The sequence below is a fragment of the Astatotilapia calliptera genome, chromosome 15, assembly GCF_964374335.1.
Source record: "Astatotilapia calliptera chromosome 15, fAstCal68.1, whole genome shotgun sequence".
NCBI classification, from domain to species: Eukaryota; Metazoa; Chordata; class Actinopteri; order Cichliformes; family Cichlidae; genus Astatotilapia; species Astatotilapia calliptera.
Genome location: NC_137436.1, coordinates 4,296,963 through 4,314,909, shown reverse-complemented (window position 1 = coordinate 4,314,909; position 17,947 = coordinate 4,296,963). Strand labels below are relative to the sequence as shown.

Here is a 17,947-nt window from a genome sequence, read left to right as displayed (position 1 = left end):
CATCTGGAGATCTGCTGCATATTTGATGTGGGAGCAAACAGCACATAATGTTTGTTGTGTAAGCTGATCACTAAATATTCAAAGCACACATGTGATAATGCCTCTTTGTTATTCTGTTTAGTTGCTGATGAATTTCTAGTAGTGTTCTCTTACAAAAATGCCCAACTGTGAAAAAGAGAGTAATCAGAGATTGTCTTTGCTTTAATTATTCGTGGCACAGATTCAACAAGGTGCTGGAAACATTCCTCAGAGATTTTGGTCCATGTTGACATGACAGCATCGCACAGTTTATGTAGATTTGTCAGCTGTTGTCGGATGATGAAAACATCCTGTTCCACTGCACCCCAGTGGTGCTCTATCGGATTGAGATCTGGTGACTGTGGGTCATTTGAATATACAGCGACCTGATTGTCATGTTCAGAAAAGCAGTTTGAGATGATCTGACCCTCATAAAATGGTGTGTTATCCTGCTAGAACCAACCATCAAAACACAGGCACACTGCGATCATAAAGGGATGGGCATGGTCAGCAATAACACTCAAATAGGCTGTGGATTTTAAACGATGCTCAGTTGGTACTAAGGAGCCCAAAAGTATGCCAAGAAAATATTTCCCACACCATTTCCCCACAGGAGTCTGAACCACTGATACATTGATACAAGGCAGGATGGATCCATGCTTTCATGCTGTTTACACCAAATTCTGACCCTGCCATCCAAATGTCACAGCAGAAACTGAGATTCATCCAAACAGGCAACATTTTTCCAACCTTCTGGTGTCCCGTTTTGGCGAGCCTGTGCAAACTGGAGCCTCAGTCCCTTTCTTAGCTGACAGGAGTAGTACCCAACATGGTGTTCTGCTGATGTGTTGTAATTTAATAATAATAATAATAATAATAGTGGATTGGATTTATATGGCGCTTTACAATGCCACTATTCATTCACACACTGGTGGAGGCAAGCTACAGTTGTAGCCACAGATGCCCTGGGGCAGGCTGACAGAAGCAAGGCTCCCATATCGCACCATCGGCCCCTCTGGCCATCACCAGTAGGGTAAAGTGTGTTGCCCAAGGACACAACGACCAGGACAGAGAGCCCGGGGACCGAACCGGCAACCTTCCAGTTACAGATGCGCTTCCCAACCCCCTGAGCCATGGTCGTATTTGAGTTACTGTTGCCTTCTTATCAGCTCAAAGCAATCTGGTTATTCTCCTGTAATTCTGGCATCAAAGAGGCATTTTCACGCAGAGAACTAACACTTACTGGGTATTTTCTATATTTTACGGATCATTCTCTGTGCTGAAAATCCCAGTAGACCAGTAATTTCTAAAATACTCCAACCAGCCCATCAAAGTCAACCATGCCACGTACAAAGTCACATAAATCGCCTTTGTTCCCGATTACGATGCTCAGTTTAAACTTCAGTGTGTCCCTCTGACCATGTCTACATGCCCAGATGCATTGAGTTTATTGGATAGGTTAACCACAGACAAGGAGAATAGGTGAAGAGGGTTGCTCTCTTTTTCATCTTTTGAATAAGGAAAACTTACTTTAAAATTTCTCATGAAAGGGCATCACTTGCTGAGAAAGAGCCTTTCGGAAGGTATTATGAAAACAAGCTGACTTGTGACTGTACACTTACACCAATAATTCTGTGTTATGTATGCGTTTTATTGTTATTTATGTTATTTAATAAACAAAAACTGTAAATATGCTTGCGTATATAAAACCCCAATTATTTTTCACTACAAGGTCTGTGTTTAAAATGTTTTTTAATCATTAAGTCTGCCTCATAGCAAGGCCACTCACACTGGTAGTTTGGTAATTTGTTGTATTTTTCCTTTTCTTTCCCTAAACTCACTTTTGAACAGAGTGATCCTGTCACTTGTTTACTCTGAAAAGGTCTGTGATTTCAAGCTGTACGATGTATGAGAAAGGCAGCCATTAATCTGATTATCTGATTTTATTCAGGTAGAAACGCAGCATGTTTGACGTATAACTCGCACGTCCTCGGTCAGTGTCTACCGGCCCGTCTGAGGAAGACATGAATGACTCACTGCTCACTATCACAGCTACAAAGATGCATGAGAATGATAGCAGGGGATTAAAACAATAAAGTGAACTTTATGATAGCTGTCATCTGCTTTAGCCGTCTTCCCTACTCACTATAAACGTGGACATTGAAAAATCATTTTCACCTGTTTCACATGTTTACTTTATAGTCTAAGTTGTTTAGATGTTGTCTAAAAGTATTTTTGGCAAGTTATGAAATTAAAAAGAAAAAAGATACAATGAAAATGAGCCTGATTATATACAATGCAGCCGTGGTGACATACACCGCTGCAGAGGGTTTCAAAGAGAACGCACATTCTTTATGTGCTCCCTCGGGCTCATTGAGAGTCTGTAGTTGCTGCATCAATAAATATGACATGAAGCATTTGTTGTGTGTGCCCTGAAGTCCACTAGCTGCATTTCCTTTGCTGTTTCTATGCCATGTGTTTACATTTCTGCATCCAGCCTTTTCCTTCCAGAACATGCCATCATGAGTCTGAGAGCAGATTTGCATGCATGAATGTGAACACGAGTCTCAGTCACATCACTGCTAACCGATGACTGAACGTAACGTAGATGCATCACTGCAGCTGTCACGTTTTAAACAGGGAAACGTCATTCAGCACAGGATGATGTGTGTCTGGTCATTATCTTGTTGCAAGTGTTTTGTTGTAACTACAGTGGGGGAAATAATTTACTCTTTACCGAAACACCCTAAATCCTTGGTATTTGAAGCTTCAACTCAGTCCACAGATTTTCTAGGATGGAGGTCTGGAGCCACTCCAAGAGTCTAATGTGCTTCTTCTTTAGTCACTTCTTTGTTGCCTTTGTTACATGCTTTGGGTCACTGTGATGCTGGAAGACTAGTCCACAACCCGTCTTCAGTGTTCTGGATGAGAGAAGGAGGTTCTCATCCAAGATGTTGTGTTACATGGCTGCTCAATGCAGTGAAGGCGTCCTGTACCCACAGGAGAAAACAGCCTCCTGCTTTACTGTGGAGAGATGTTCTTTAGGTCATTCTCAGCATTTTTTTGTTTCCTGTTCTCATGCTGTCCTACCATGGAAGCACAGCATGAGTAGAGGTCTCTTTTTTTCCTCTTGTACTTTCCCATTGTAGTGTACATTTCAGTGTTTTTCTGTAACTCTACCGATCTCCGACTTGTATCCCCATGTGATGTCTGTGTTGTGTGTGTAAGGTCGGGGGGGGGGGGGGGGGGGGTCCCATTTTACTGCAGGGCAACCTGCATGTGGCGAATAAAGTTTTGATTGATTGATTGATTGATTGATTGATTGATTGATTGATTGATTCTCTTCTTCCAAGCACAGCGGGTCAAGTCGATACTAAAGAGCTCGATTTTGGTTTCATCTGAACGCAGCACCGGCTCCCAAGCCTTCTCTGAATCATTCATAAAACAGGTGTACATTCGTGTCTTCTTGAGCACAAAGACCAGCAATATTTCAGTCCATTACAATGTAGTTAGTTAACAAAGGTTTTCTTGGTGACTCTGATCCAAACTGCCTTCACATCGTTAACAAGTTTTGGGCTGATCGTCCATCTCTCTCATGTTCATCCTCACCCCCATGAAGCAAGATCTTCAGACCAAGAGCAAGTGATGGTCATTTGATATTTCTTCCATGGCCAAATAATTGATAGCTCTTTGGTTTTGCACATTGTAGTGGAGAGGTTGGAATGGAAGAAACTGATTCTGTGTACGGAGATTAGGATTATCTGTAAATGACTGGATGACTGATTTTAATGGGCATACAACCAATGTGTGGCATCCAGAGTTCTAGCAAATTCTGCAAATCAATTCATAACTTTTTCTGTAATGTTTTTTCTCTGGATTTTTGGTTTATATTCTGTCTGCATCCATTAAAATGAAAGCACCATCACAAGCGAACAAACTTAAAAATTCAGCAGGAGATTAAATTTCCCCCACTGTAAATACTTGCAACAAAACACATTACAGAAAATACTTCAGTGTTTTAATGATCAAAGAGATCATATTTTACTTGCTCTATCCACACAAATGGACTGAAATGTTTTTCTAATCTCAGAATATAAAAAATTTATCTGTCTGGTAATGATACAAAATGATAAAGAGGCACTGCATATGAAAATGTTGCAGGGTGTTAATAATTTGCCGTATCGCAGCCAGTGACGTTAAAGCATGGTGTTCTGCAAAGAGTAATTTAGAATATAAATGACTTTCTAAGTGTGCTCGCGGAGCTCACATTGCGAGCACAGACACAGATATTAGAATTATCTCAAAGTGCAAAGAGCTTGCTTGTGGCGCTGCTAACTAAATATCTACACCCAGTAAAAGGATTTCTCTTGACTTTGGGGTGGATCTGGTTTTATTATCCCGTAGTTCTGTTTCTGCTAGTGTAATTGCTTCAGCTCAATCAGAATAGGTGAGACAACTGTGTGAACTCATGGATTACACTGACTTTAGCTTTGGAACGTAGGTGAGTCTGGGTTGCTATGATCTCATATCAAACACCTAAATGTTGCTGCTGTAGAGACAAAGCACAGCACTGCAATTGACCCTCTTTCTGTTACCTAACTGGACACTGGAGTCTGTTTTCATCTGATGACTGTGACATATATTGCCAAAATATATTGCCATACCTGGCTCAGCGCATTAATCAACACTCACATTCTCCTCACTGCTTTGTGGAAAAAGAAAGAGTGCTTGCTGGCATGAATCTTTTTATCTAACAATTTTGTAACCTGTAATAGTCTGTAATAGAAGTCTCACATGGAAACTATAAGCCATCAAATAGAATCTGTCAGTGTTATCTATGAGTTCAACATGAAATCAGCAAATCAAAGAAGAAAGAAAACAATTTTTTAAACATCAGACCCACTGAGACACTAAAGCCGCGCAGTCCTCGCCCAAATATCCTGTCTATGACATATTCATTTTTTTAAAGTTTCCCGTGAGTTTTCTTCGTCATGAGTTTAATCGGACAATCATTTACCTCGGTGTACTCTGATCTCAGCGTTAAACCCTCAGAAAGGTGATGGGAACAGTGTCATCTTGTTAATGTTGCTCTGGGAAACATTACATCGGGTGTGATTTGGCGCTATATAAATAAAATTGAATTGAATTGAATTGAACATTACTGTCAAACAAACACACCCACTTACAGCAATGATTAGGCCCCACCCTAAAACCTGCAAAGGATTGCTACCACCCACAAGTGGTTTTATTGTTAAGAAGATAAGATAAGATAAGACTTTATTGATCCCACAACGGGGAAATTTTTGCGTCACCTCAGCTCAGGTACAGATATCAGAAGGAAATACAAAATGATTGGTGAGTTCATGCACCCACTCATATTCACATTTGCCAGATTTATTTTATGCTCGTACTCACTGCTGAACCTCCCATTTACATTTATATTTATACATTTATTTCCTGATGTTCTTTTGTAGATTTCCTTGTGTATGACTTTAGAATATCCTTTACTTTAATTCATACTTTGTCTCTTAAAAGTTTCATGTGTGCTTTGGGATTTTTGGACCTTGCCTCTTACCTTTTCCCTTGTATATTTTGCTTAAGGCATGAGACCCCAAGCCTAGACTCAGTGTTTTCAATCTTTTTATCTGCCTCTGGTGTTATGTATTTGGACGCTTTCATCTCTGAACCATCACACCACCTCTCCACCAAGTTTCAAGATTTTTAGTTTATTAGTTTTCCGGCATTCTTGCTGACATACAGCAAGAATACAGCAGGACATACAGCTCTGCATGGCCACATTTCTCTCACATCTCTTTCTCCTTGCTGGGAAGTATATCCCCAATCATGCACCATCCTTAATCATACAACATTTTATCACTATTGCTGATATATACTCTCTGTCAACTTATCACAGCTTTTACTGGACTTTACGATTATTTAGAGTAAGTTAGGTTCCTGGAAGTCAACCTTTTTAATTTTTATGCTTTTTGCATTAAATCATCATATTTGAACACGAGCCATGAATGCAATTAAAGATTATCTATGTAAATAAAATCCATTCACTTAATTTTTTCCATTTATCCAATTCAGTGTCACAACATCCTCACTGTCATAGGGCAAGAGCTAAGGGACATCCTGGGCAAGTCGCAGGACCAACACAGAGAGACAGACAATTAACCAATTAACATAACATGCTTGGTATGTAAGCCAGAGTGCCAGGTGTCAAACCATGCAGACAAGGGGAGATCATGCAAATTCCACAATCGCCCAGTGGATTTGACCCGAGGACCTTTTTGCAGTGAGGAGATGGAAAACGAAAACACTGGCACTGCAGCATCTTCTATCCGAGGGTAAAGCACGGTGGAGGGAGCATAATAGTGTGTCTGTTTTCCTGCATCGAGCTGGGATAGGTTGTAATCATTGATAGAGCAAGAAATTCTGAATTCTTTGAAGATGAATGTGGTGCATAAAGAAAAACAGTGACCTTAAGCACACTGGCTGTTCTACCACAGATAGAATAAGAAGAATGAGGCTCAATGAATCAGTGTTTTATTCTTTTAGAAAATTCAATCCAAATTAGACGATTGGGCAAGTATTCCCATTAGCTGATGTCCAGGAGCGAAAAGGGGGGGTCACATCAGACCTTGAAAGCAAAAGTGCATAATTTTTAACTCACAGAAACTGGATAATATATGAACAAATGCAATAGTCAGTGTCATTTATTTACCTTGTTCTCCTAACTTACCTTTAGCGCTAGGAAGTCCACATGGTTAAAAAATAATTAACACGGGTGCCCGGAGCTGAACTTAGTCCTGGGATGACCATAACAGTACTAGCTATAAATGTGATACTCTGAAAGGCAGACACTGCCAGTAAGACACCTTTACAACGTCCTGTCCACCTTTGGCTCCTTAACAAGTAACAACTGCTTGTTAGTACCTTGTTGTACATACAGTTTGGTTCATCTCTTGTTAGAAAATCTACTTCATTTTGAAATTTCAATGGCTTCTGGGGTGGACAGCAGTGGACTCGACAATCTTGCGTTTGATGTGAGTACAATAACGTGTTTTTGTAAAAGATACCATTGTTTGCTTCTTTGAGCATTCTTTCTAAATAAGGTCAGCATCAATAGGCACCTGGAAACGTTCAGATTGCCTTTAACTGCAATAAGAGCTGCACTTAACTCTGTTCTAAGTGATCCAGTGGGAGTAAAGGGTGAGAAAGTTTTGAAAGTTTTGCAACCTACTAGTGCTTGCTGCAGTTTAGAGCACATATACACAATATGGTATTTTCTTTTAAACATACGAGTCCAATAAAGAAATAAAATGCTTTATGATGTCTGTGCATTCCATTGCATCTACTCTGCCTGAACGTGCACATAAAACCTCAAATTATTCAATGATTCAGTGTTAAATAATGAATATTTGCAAGTCACAAAAAGCAGCTGAAGGCAGGTCATTACACTAGTACAGTGCTTAAAATTTTTATTGGACCACCTGTCATAAAAACGAGAATTCACACATTCTAGCATCTGTCAAAAAACTTTGTTTGAAAACTAAAATAATTTAATTTTTTCATATATTTAGCATCCTAGTTAAAAATGATCATGTGATTTACTGTTTTATTGGGGTTTTTATTTATAAAAGTGTAAATTTCAAAATTCATGGATAGCTATAATTGTATTTTACAATCAAAACTATTATTTCAGTTATAGAGCTTGCACATGCTGGTGGATTAACCGTTACAGAAACAACAATTATAATAATAAATTTCTTAAAGCACTGTTTGTCCTCAGTAAAATTTTTGTTCCCTGTTTTTATATAAACTGGAAGTGAACTAGTCCCGAGATAATGATTTTTCATCTCCTTTTATTTTGGCATACTGATTCTTTTGTATCAATTTTTTGATTGATTTTTTTTCTATGATATTACAGATGGATGAGCGAGTTAATGATCACCTCAAAGGAAAGGCGTGTAAAACGTCTGAAACAGATGGAGACAGAAATAAACCGACCTATTGTGTGACTGATGTTCCACCTTGGTACCTGTGCATTTTCTTGGCTATTCAGGTGTGTTTAATCTTTGATGTGATTAGTGTATTGGTGTCTTTTTCATCCATTTATCAGTCATGTATAATCAGATCCAAAAGTTTTTGAACAATGACAAAGCCCCCTATTTTCAGAGGGTCAAAAGTAACTGGACACCCACTTAGCAAGCAGTTTAAGGGCTGAATTTAGATTTGGATTTCCCTCTCAAATGAGATCCAAAGACATGTTTCTGCAAATAAAAAATTCTATAATTGGGATGAAAATTCAAAATAAACCAGAGAAAGCAAAAACAGTAGGAATGGTCATAACAATCTTAAAAGGAATCAATGCACAGGTCAACTCAACAACATCAAAATTCCTGAAAGACCACAGGTGACAACTAAAGTGCACGATACCAGACTTTTTTCCATGGCTAAGAAAAAGAACTTTAAGAACACTCTCAAGGAGGTAGGTTTACCTCTGTGAGACTTCTTCATGAATGCAAATGCAAAAAGGTGCAGACAGATTAGACTTAAACATCTAACAGAGACTGAACAGTTCTGGGAAACATATGAAGAACGAGACGAACAGCTCATATCACATCATCTGTGAAGTATGGTGGAACTGATGTTAAGGCACGTGCATGAGTGGCTGCCAGTGGTGTTTATTGATGATGTGACTGCTCATAGAAACAGGAGGATGCATTGTAAAGTGTACAGGGCTGTACTCTCTGCTCAGATTCAAACAAATACTGCCAAACTGATTGGCGAGTACTTCACAGAGTAAACAAATAATGACATAAAAGGTAAAGAAATTCGATATTTTTTCTGTGGCACAGTGTCTCAGGGGAGGACATTTTTGCTTTTGATGATGTCCATGGGTTCTAGACTTCAGGCAGTCAGTAACTGCAAGTGATTTTCAAGTATTAAACACAATCCTTGTATTTCTTATTACATTAGGTTGTCCACTTACTTTTGAAAGTGTAGTGGTGGACAGAGATCCAACTGTAAACATCACAACAGCAGTTAAGGAGTCTAAAAGCAACCCCTTTTTGTTTGTGTACAAATACAGAAAATGACCCCATACCATAAGTGACACGGATGCCTTATAGGCCTTCTGCTCTCTCTGTTTCACTAATGTTGGTAACAGTGTAATCACTGCCATCGTTTTGTCATCATCATCACTGTTTGTCTCTTCTACAGCATTACCTGACAGCATTTGGTGGGATAATCTCCATCCCTCTCATCCTCTCAGAGGGCCTATGTCTGCAGCATGACAGCCTGACCCAGAGTCAGCTCATTAACAACATTTTCTTCGTCTCTGGCCTGTGCACGATTCTGCAGGTCATCTTCGGTGTCAGGTAATAGTGCTGCTGCTGGGTTATTGCTGCTTTGTATCCTTTAGGGATGGTCTGATATTGACTTAATAGTTAATACAACTCTGTCTGCACAAGATGTTGCTGCCGTGGATGAGCAAGACCATGTTCAAAAATTCAGTAAAATCCTAATATTTACATAGATACAGGGATGGGAATAACGTAATATGTGTAGTGTTGTGGATAGTTTTGTGTTGTTTTGTGTTGTGTGTGAGAACAATGAGGCGACTGCTGTCTCCAGGTAGAAACAGGAGTGATACACCTGCTGCTGTCAGACCTGCAGGTATCAGGCTGTGATGTTCTCCTTTATAGTGGACAGGAATACTTGGAGTGGCACAAATAATTTGTGTGGCATCTTATTGAATGCAGAACAGCTGATTGTTCTGTAAATAGTTTGAAATGGTTATTTTAAAAAAGGTAAAAGGTAAATGGATGCAAATAACTTTGTTGTTTGCAAAACTTGTGCATATGATTTTAAAATTGACAATTTATATTTACATTTAAAGTTATGAAATATGATTCAATAAACATGTTTGTGGTTGTTACAGTAAAAAATAGAACTTTTTCTACTCTGATTTTATGTTTTTTGTCTGATTTTAGATCAATTATGTTAATACAGTATATCAAAATGAAAACATGACTGTAAATTCAGACACGTGAGGTTGTGCTGAAAAGGATGATACCAAACAAGGCAAAGTAAATAGTTTTTAAAGATAAAATGTGGAGGGAAAATCAAAAGTAGTTAAAAATGGCCAATTATACCCTGGACCCCAGAGGGTTAAACGTTTTTTTAAAGTAACGCAATAGTTACTTTTCAAGTAATCAATTACTTTTAGAATCTTGTAACTCAGTTACTTTTTTGAAGAAGTAACTACTAACTATAATTAATTACTTTTTCAAAGTAACTTGCCCAACACTGCATAGATACTTTGTTTCTTTTACTAAATTCCAATCACATTTTTATGACAGGAATTAATAAAAAAAAAATGTACTTATGACACAAATACATGTTAAGTTTGAAAGGTAGCTGAATTAGAAAGATTATTAAATAACAACAAAAAGAAAAAAACAGGCATCAATTGGTGCTTGTAGTAAATCTTAGCATCTTAGTAAATGTTAGCTTGCTATTATGATAAATATTATTAATTTTGTCTTTCTGGACATGCAACCATGTCAGCACTATAGGGCACAAAGCTATGGGCTGTTAGCAAGACGTACAGTGACTTTTTTGTGCAAAGTATTGCATAATTTAGGATAAAAAAACAAACAAGCTTACTAAAAAGAAAATTGAATCTGCTAGCTTGTGCTTAACGACCTACTGTCTTCTTTTGTTAGCGTACCATGTGCTAACTATGGGTCTAACTGATTGTCTGTTTATCTGAAAGTTATTACTGTTTATGTCACACTTCTAGGCTTCCCATCCTACAGGGAGGTACATTTGCCTTGGTGACCCCAGCCATGGCCTTGTTGTCCATGCCAGACTGGGAATGCCCAGCTTGGACCAAGAATGCCAGCCTGGTCAATACCTCCTCACCTGTCTTCATAGAAGTGTGGCAGACCCGCATGAGAACAGTGAGCCAACGCAAATTCTGCGCATCCAAATCTTTGCTTAAAAGCACGCTAACAAAAACATAACAGCACTTCTGCAGAGCTCATGATTTATTCAGTGAACACATGTGGTTTGCACTCCAGGAAGTAACGAGTTGTACTCATTGTTTAAGTCTAGCACTCAGCCAAAGAAAACACGGTGACATTGATACTGATGTTCTTGAACACTATGTTCCCGTCCACAGCTGCAGGGCTCTATTATGGTGGCCTCTCTCCTCCAGGTCTTGGTTGGTTTCTCTGGCCTCATCGGCTTCCTCATGCGCTTCATTGGCCCCTTAACCATTGCTCCAACCGTGTCACTCATAGGCCTGTCGCTGTACGACTCAGCTGGAGTGAAGGCAGGCAGCCACTGGGGCATTTCTGCTATGTATGTAACCACTCTGAAGCATCAGTATGGGGTTGAAGATTTTCATCCCACAAGGTCACAGTCTAGACTTACATCAGGATGTAAATTCTGCCTTGTCGTGGTTTAGCATACAGCCAAAAGCTAGTGATTTAAACATGGTGTCTACAGCGGTATCACCAGTATCTTCCCATATGGAAAAGAAATAGAAAAAACTTATAAAAGACTTGCAGCAGATGTGGCCTACTTCATATAGTGAATCATATAAGGCTTATATGATTTACTCATGAAAGTGGCCACTTTCATATATTGTTTTAGTAAGTTTTCAAAACATACAAGTTTCATTTATATAATTTTTCAAGGGATCTTATATCTGTTTTCACTCTTGTATGCTTTTCATACAAGTTTCACACAAGACAGAAACTTTATAAGATTTATATATATCTTTTCCATATGGGTTTCCAATGACACAATAAATATAAAGTCATAATTTTGAGTAAAATGCACTGAAATATTTTTAAAAAAATCAAAGATTTATTTAATAAAATACAAAAATCTTTAAGGAAAATGTGTTTGGTATCAAACAATCAAATAATTTAATTCAACTATATTCCATAAAATGTAACAACTTGTACTTGTGCAACTTGTAACAAAATGACATGGGAATTTTACATGCAATTAAATTAGTTAAATTCAGCAGTTTGTGTTGATGTTTTTTGAGTTTTTGTTTGCATTCATCACCTTTTGCTTATTCTTTTCTATGCACAGGACCACAGTGCTGATCATCCTTTTCTCTCAATACCTCCGCCGCATACCAATCCCTGTTCCTGCATACAACAAGATCAAGAAACTGCACGTCTCAAAGTTCTTTCTCTTTCAGATAATGCCAGTATGTTCTCTTAAAATTCGACTTCATATTTGATGTAGCAAAAACATACTGGCTCTAATACTAACTTTAGATGTTGATTAGATTCTCCTGGGCATTGCAGTCTCATGGTTAGTCTGCTACCTCCTCACCATCTATGATGTTCTGCCATCTGATCCAGATGAATACGGCTACCTGGCTCGCACAGATGTGAAGGGAAATGTCGTGAGTGAGGCTTCTTGGTTCACATTTACTTATCCTGGTGAGTCCACAGGGAATTAAAACAATGCCAAAAGACGTATTCAGCAGTGACAAGCCTAACTGTTGACCTACCTATTCAGGTAAATGGGGGTTGCCAACTGCTAGCCTGGCAGGTGTGGTTGGCATTATTGCTGGAATAATATGCTCCATGGCAGAGTCTGTGGGTGACTACCATGCATGTGCCAGGCTGTCAGGAGCACCGCCTCCCCCCAAGCACGCCATCAATCGTGGCATCGGTGTCGAGGGAGTCGGGTCACTGTTGGCAGGGGCGTTTGGCACGGGCAATGGCACTACTTCGTTTAGCGAGAATGTGGCAGCCCTCGGCATCACCAGAGTAAGATACTGTGAATATGAATTGCATAAAATGTTCCACTCCGGAGCTTAATTATCTTTCAACACAAGGATCAAGACTGCAAACCTAATTTATGAGTGAGGCTGTGGGTCCTGATTACCCGGGCAAAACATATGAACCGCATGATGTTTCATTTGGCAACAGGTGGGCAGTCGAACAGTGATTCTTCTGAGTGGATTCGTCATGATTTTGATGGGGATCCTGGGAAAAATTGGAGCAATCTTCACAACCATCCCTACACCTGTGATTGGAGGGATGTTCATGATCATGTTTGGAGTCATAGGAGCTGCTGGAATTTCTAATCTGCAGGTAAACAACCGTGCTAAATCCTTTTTTTTTTTAATCATTTACATTTTTGCTACTATCTGTGTTTTGCTGACACATCTTACATGGCAGTCCACAGATATGAATTCTTCTCGGAATATCTTTATATTTGGTTTCTCCATGTTTTCTGCACTTGTTATTCCAAATTGGATCATGAAGAATCACACTTTTCTTGACACAGGTAAAATCACCATTGAAAATATCACTATAAATAGTTTTTAATGTTAAATAAAAAGCAAATCATCCAAAATCTTTTGTGATACTTTTTTGTCTCAGGTGTCAAGGAGGTGGATCAAGTGTTGCAAATATTGTTGACTACTCATATGTTTGTAGGAGGCTTCCTTGGCTTCTTCTTAGATAACACAATTCCTGGTAAGCTGTAATGGATGGCTTCTCTTGAATAATACAGACTTTTTATAACAAATGGCACAGATGTATTTAAGATACATATTTATACCAGCATATCATTGAAGTATACTAGTCGTATGGCCCTGCTTTTGTGCATGTTGCCTCCTCAGCATGCGTGTATGCGTGTATGGTCTCACTTGTAAAACAGAGGTATCTCAATGGGACTTCTTGGTAAATGCAGGTAATAAATACAGTTAAAGCTGCAATCAGTGCGTCTCAGTGCATGCTCAGGGGTGCTGCTGTCGAGCCATGCTACAGCTCAGGCATGCTTTAGATGAGGAGTTTCATGTGGTTATGTGGATGTTTTAAGCCTGGGATGCTAATTGGTTGTTGCTTAAATTGGCTACTGAACCCACACCCCCACCCACCCACCACGCCCACTAGGTGGTGATGGAGAATAACCACTAATTATAAGACACACTGCTGTATATCATGCATGGAACCACCAATAAAAGTTTCATGTACGTGGGATGATGATTATCACCTACTGTTGATTTCCTGTTGCCATAAGTGTGACCTCAAGAGTCTCCAGACTCTGACTCTTATCAAGCATGTGAAGTCTGGGGCTGACCGGACAATGTGTACTTGAGATATACAGCAATTTCCTGTTCCATTGCCAAAAATCAGAATTCAACATGGCACCAATGTCACATCCTTTGATGAAAACTCAGTTTTCAAATTGTAGTACCACTAACTGCTTAACCTTATAGCCTAATGCCATTTGTATCATATTTGCTACATGAGTTTCTGAGACCTCTATCTCATAATTGCCATAATTTCAAAATGTTATGGACAAAACTCATGGCATTTCTTGTTGCCACAAGGGGGCACTATGACTACCATTAAATATTTCTATAAAAATATCTTCGTTTATATGGAAATATCAGAAAGAAGTCTGGGTCAGATTGAATAATCTATAAGTGAATGGCAGCAAATTAAAATTCCATGGCAAGTGTTCGAAATTCACCACAGTGCCACAGATACCGCCTTCAACAAAGACTCAAAAAGTTTGCAATATAACATTTCGCAGCTCTGTTGTTTAGACAAACCAAATATGAAATTGATACAATTAGAACCCTAGGAGGAGTTTGAAAAAGTACAACGACTGAATAATACAAAAATCACCAAAATCAATTAAAAATGACAGACTTCCTGTGTGGTGTTAATTCAAAATGGTAGAATTACTAATAAATAAAGCTAACCAAGAAATGCAAAAGACCGCAGTCCCTTTAAAAGGGAGTCAATCCTCATAGGCACTCATGTTAAATGGCCAACCTCACAGAAGAAATTAACAAATTTACCGACAGCTAATAGTATATACATTGGAGTGTGGCTCCCTGGTGTTCTCCCAGCCTGAGGAGGTCACAAATAATCTGCCCCCAGTGCTGGTCTGAAGCCTGGATAAATGGGGAGGTTGTATTAAGAAGGGCATAAAATCTGTACCAACTCAAACATGCAGATCAATATGTTGTGGCTTTGGGAAATAATGGAGTCAAACGTATCTTCTTCAAACACACTATATGCAGTATGTCACCCCGGCTTAAAGTCATGCACATCTAGGAGCAGTTAGCTGACATGTCAACAGTGACTAATCTTGTTTTACACTGTATATGTGTACATATAAAGAAAGGTGCGGCATATTCAACTAACAGCCTTCTTCATACCATTCAGGGACTAAACGTGAACGTGGCCTCTTAGCCTGGGAAAACGTGTATCTTCAAGACTCTAGCAGCAGTTTGGAAACTGATGAGGTGTATGATCTTCCGTTTGGCATAACTTCTCACCTCCAATCTCAATCTTGGGCTCGTTACATCCCTTTCTGCCCACACAAGGGTCACAGATCTCAGTCGGAGGACAACCATGTGTCACAGAGCCCGGAGAGTGAGTACAGCACACGGATCTGAACGACCTTAAGTTTGCTTCTTAGTTTGAATCAAACTGCTCGTTTCTTACCAAGACGTGTCGCAGAAAAGACTCTGGTGTTTAGACCGTGCATCACTGACTGATGGATATCTTTTAAATTGAACCATGTACTGGTTAGCTGTAAATATCAGGTATATATGCATTTAAGGTAACGCTCTCTCTTTGCTTGATCTTGATTGCAAATAGAGATCTGTCCATCTTAAAAAAACAAAAACAAGAACAAGACAGTGGGATTATCTCTGTCAAACCTGCAGTCGCTTTATTTTTGATGTGCAAAGTAGATTTTGACAGTTTGAGCCTGTCTGCACCGAAAAGGAATAAAAATATCTAAGACTCGGATTCTGTCAACACCAATTAAAGGAGGACTTCAGAGCGATCAGAGTGTTACTGTGTGCCACCATTACTCCCAGATCTTCCAATAACTTGGTGCTGGTCACACAAACAGAAAACTGGAATAATGTGCTTTTCTTTCTTCTCTTTCGAAGGAAATTAAATTTAGCCCGTGGATAAATTTATTATCACACAGCACCATCTCCCCATTGATTCAGGCAGCTGCTTAAAAACCCACAGCAGCAGCCCCCTGAGCTGTTATTGTGTTTCCTTTAGCGAAAACAAACACAGATAACACATCTTCTCAATCTCCCTGCCTTCCATGCTGTCATATCTTTTTCCCTCTGTATTCATTTCCTTTGTCTAAGCAACTTTGACAGACAGGTGGGATATGGTGCAATGCTGCGACCTGTGGAGCCATCAGTGTTCCCCGGGGCCTATTTTGACCACAAGTCATTGGTTGGTTGCACACCCTAAGGTTATTTCAGGATGGCGTGCTAGAACGAGGCACTGAGCGTAATTTGCACTTTAGAAATCTCACATTTTCTTTGATTGGATGTACCTCGGTGGGAACATATTGCAGAATATTAAATTTTGCACAGTGTTCTGGAAAGTGGCGTTCCTCCTCACTAAGTCAAAGTTTTGTGTCAAATTGTAGCATGGATCTGCATATCAGTGGCATAAAAGATTATAACTTAGCAATTCCCACTCACTGACGGGACTTCAACCCTGAGGAATCGCCTTTATTTTCTTTTTCAATCATCAGCGTCCCGTGACATGCCCTGCTTTATGAGATCTATTGTAAGCTCTTGAAAGATCAGATTTCAAGTGCCAAGTTTATTTTTTTTCTGACACAACTATCACTGCAAATGGAGTTTCAGTGGAGCAGCGTGAGGCTCAAAGAGAATCCATGAGAAATAGAAAATGACTGTGCATTTATCGCTGGTAGATAGAGCCACACTGCGGGCAAAACACGATGCTGGTTCATTCATTCATTGAAACGTGGTAAATAATAAGCATCCAGTGAAGGTATGTGAAGTATATGTAAGCTGACCTCATTTATGGGCTGTAATTCATGGTAACTGCTATTTTTCTGTTTATAAGATTCAAGCCCAACATAATTATACATAATTATGTGTGCAAATGAAACATAATTATGCCCTGAAGGTCATCATCAGAGAGTATTAAATGCTCTGAATTGTCAAGAAAATAAGAGCAAAGACATTCATAAAATGTTGTGTTTCCATAACTGTTTTGTATTTATTTGTTTCATTTAAACTTAACATTTTTACATGTTTATGCGCACATTGGGAACAGTTTTACTCACTAAGAGGAAACACTCTCACCTGACAAAGTGTGATTTATTCCTATAATAAAGATCAGGTTAAGCCTTCGACTCTTGTCGTACGCTTTGGGAAACAGCCTGCTCATTTCCTGAGCTGGGTGTCGAGCATATCTTGTACATCAGCGCTCAGAAATACTGATTGTCTTCACACTGAAGAACGGTGAGGAAGGAGCCTCGTCTAAGGTCGAGTGAAGCAAATCTGTTTGTGACATGTAGTATTTTATTTCATACAGAAACTACATGTGTTGTTGTAGCAAAAGCTAACAGGGTTACTTGTAAGGCAGCCAGTTATACTGCTGTGTACTGTCAGGATTATGCCTGGAATAATGGGACTATAAATTTGATGTGTTTCCTCGTGCTCACTGGTGGAAGAAATTATGACACTGGTTTACCTTCAAATAAACTCTGATAGCTTTTAAATAATAAAATTTTAAACAACAAAGTTAAAATTGTATGTTCCTTCCTTTCACAGACACATTGATCATATTAATCTTCATAAACTAAAGTCTCAGAATTACAACCCCAATGCCACAAAACAAGTCGGGATGCTGTGTAAAGTGTCAATTTAAAACAAACAAACAAACTGAATGTGATTGTTTTCAGATCACACACAAACACATTTAATTCAGAGTAAAGCAGTAGAATAGAATAGAATAGAATAGAATAGAATAGAATAGAATACCTTTTAGTGTCACTATATACATGTATAATGAGATTCAGAGCAGCTCCTATCCAGTGCAGACATGTGGAAAAAGAAAAGGGGGGGATG

The 17,947-nt window shown here is 39.0% G+C and overlaps 1 protein-coding gene across 1 annotated transcript; it reads left to right on the top strand.

Moving 5' to 3' along the window:
* Positions 1-7,019: 7,019 nt before the first annotated feature.
* Positions 7,020-17,947, top strand: LOC113006677 (solute carrier family 23 member 1-like). Its single transcript, XM_026142774.2, has 12 exons — positions 7,020-7,067; positions 7,952-8,086; positions 9,247-9,404; positions 10,832-10,991; positions 11,213-11,394; positions 12,139-12,259; positions 12,341-12,497; positions 12,577-12,830; positions 12,993-13,157; positions 13,245-13,353; positions 13,449-13,544; positions 15,252-17,947. The coding sequence occupies exons 1-12, from the start codon at positions 7,020-7,022 to the stop codon at positions 15,482-15,484; spliced, it is 1,818 nt and encodes a 605-aa protein (XP_025998559.1). The 3' UTR covers positions 15,485-17,947.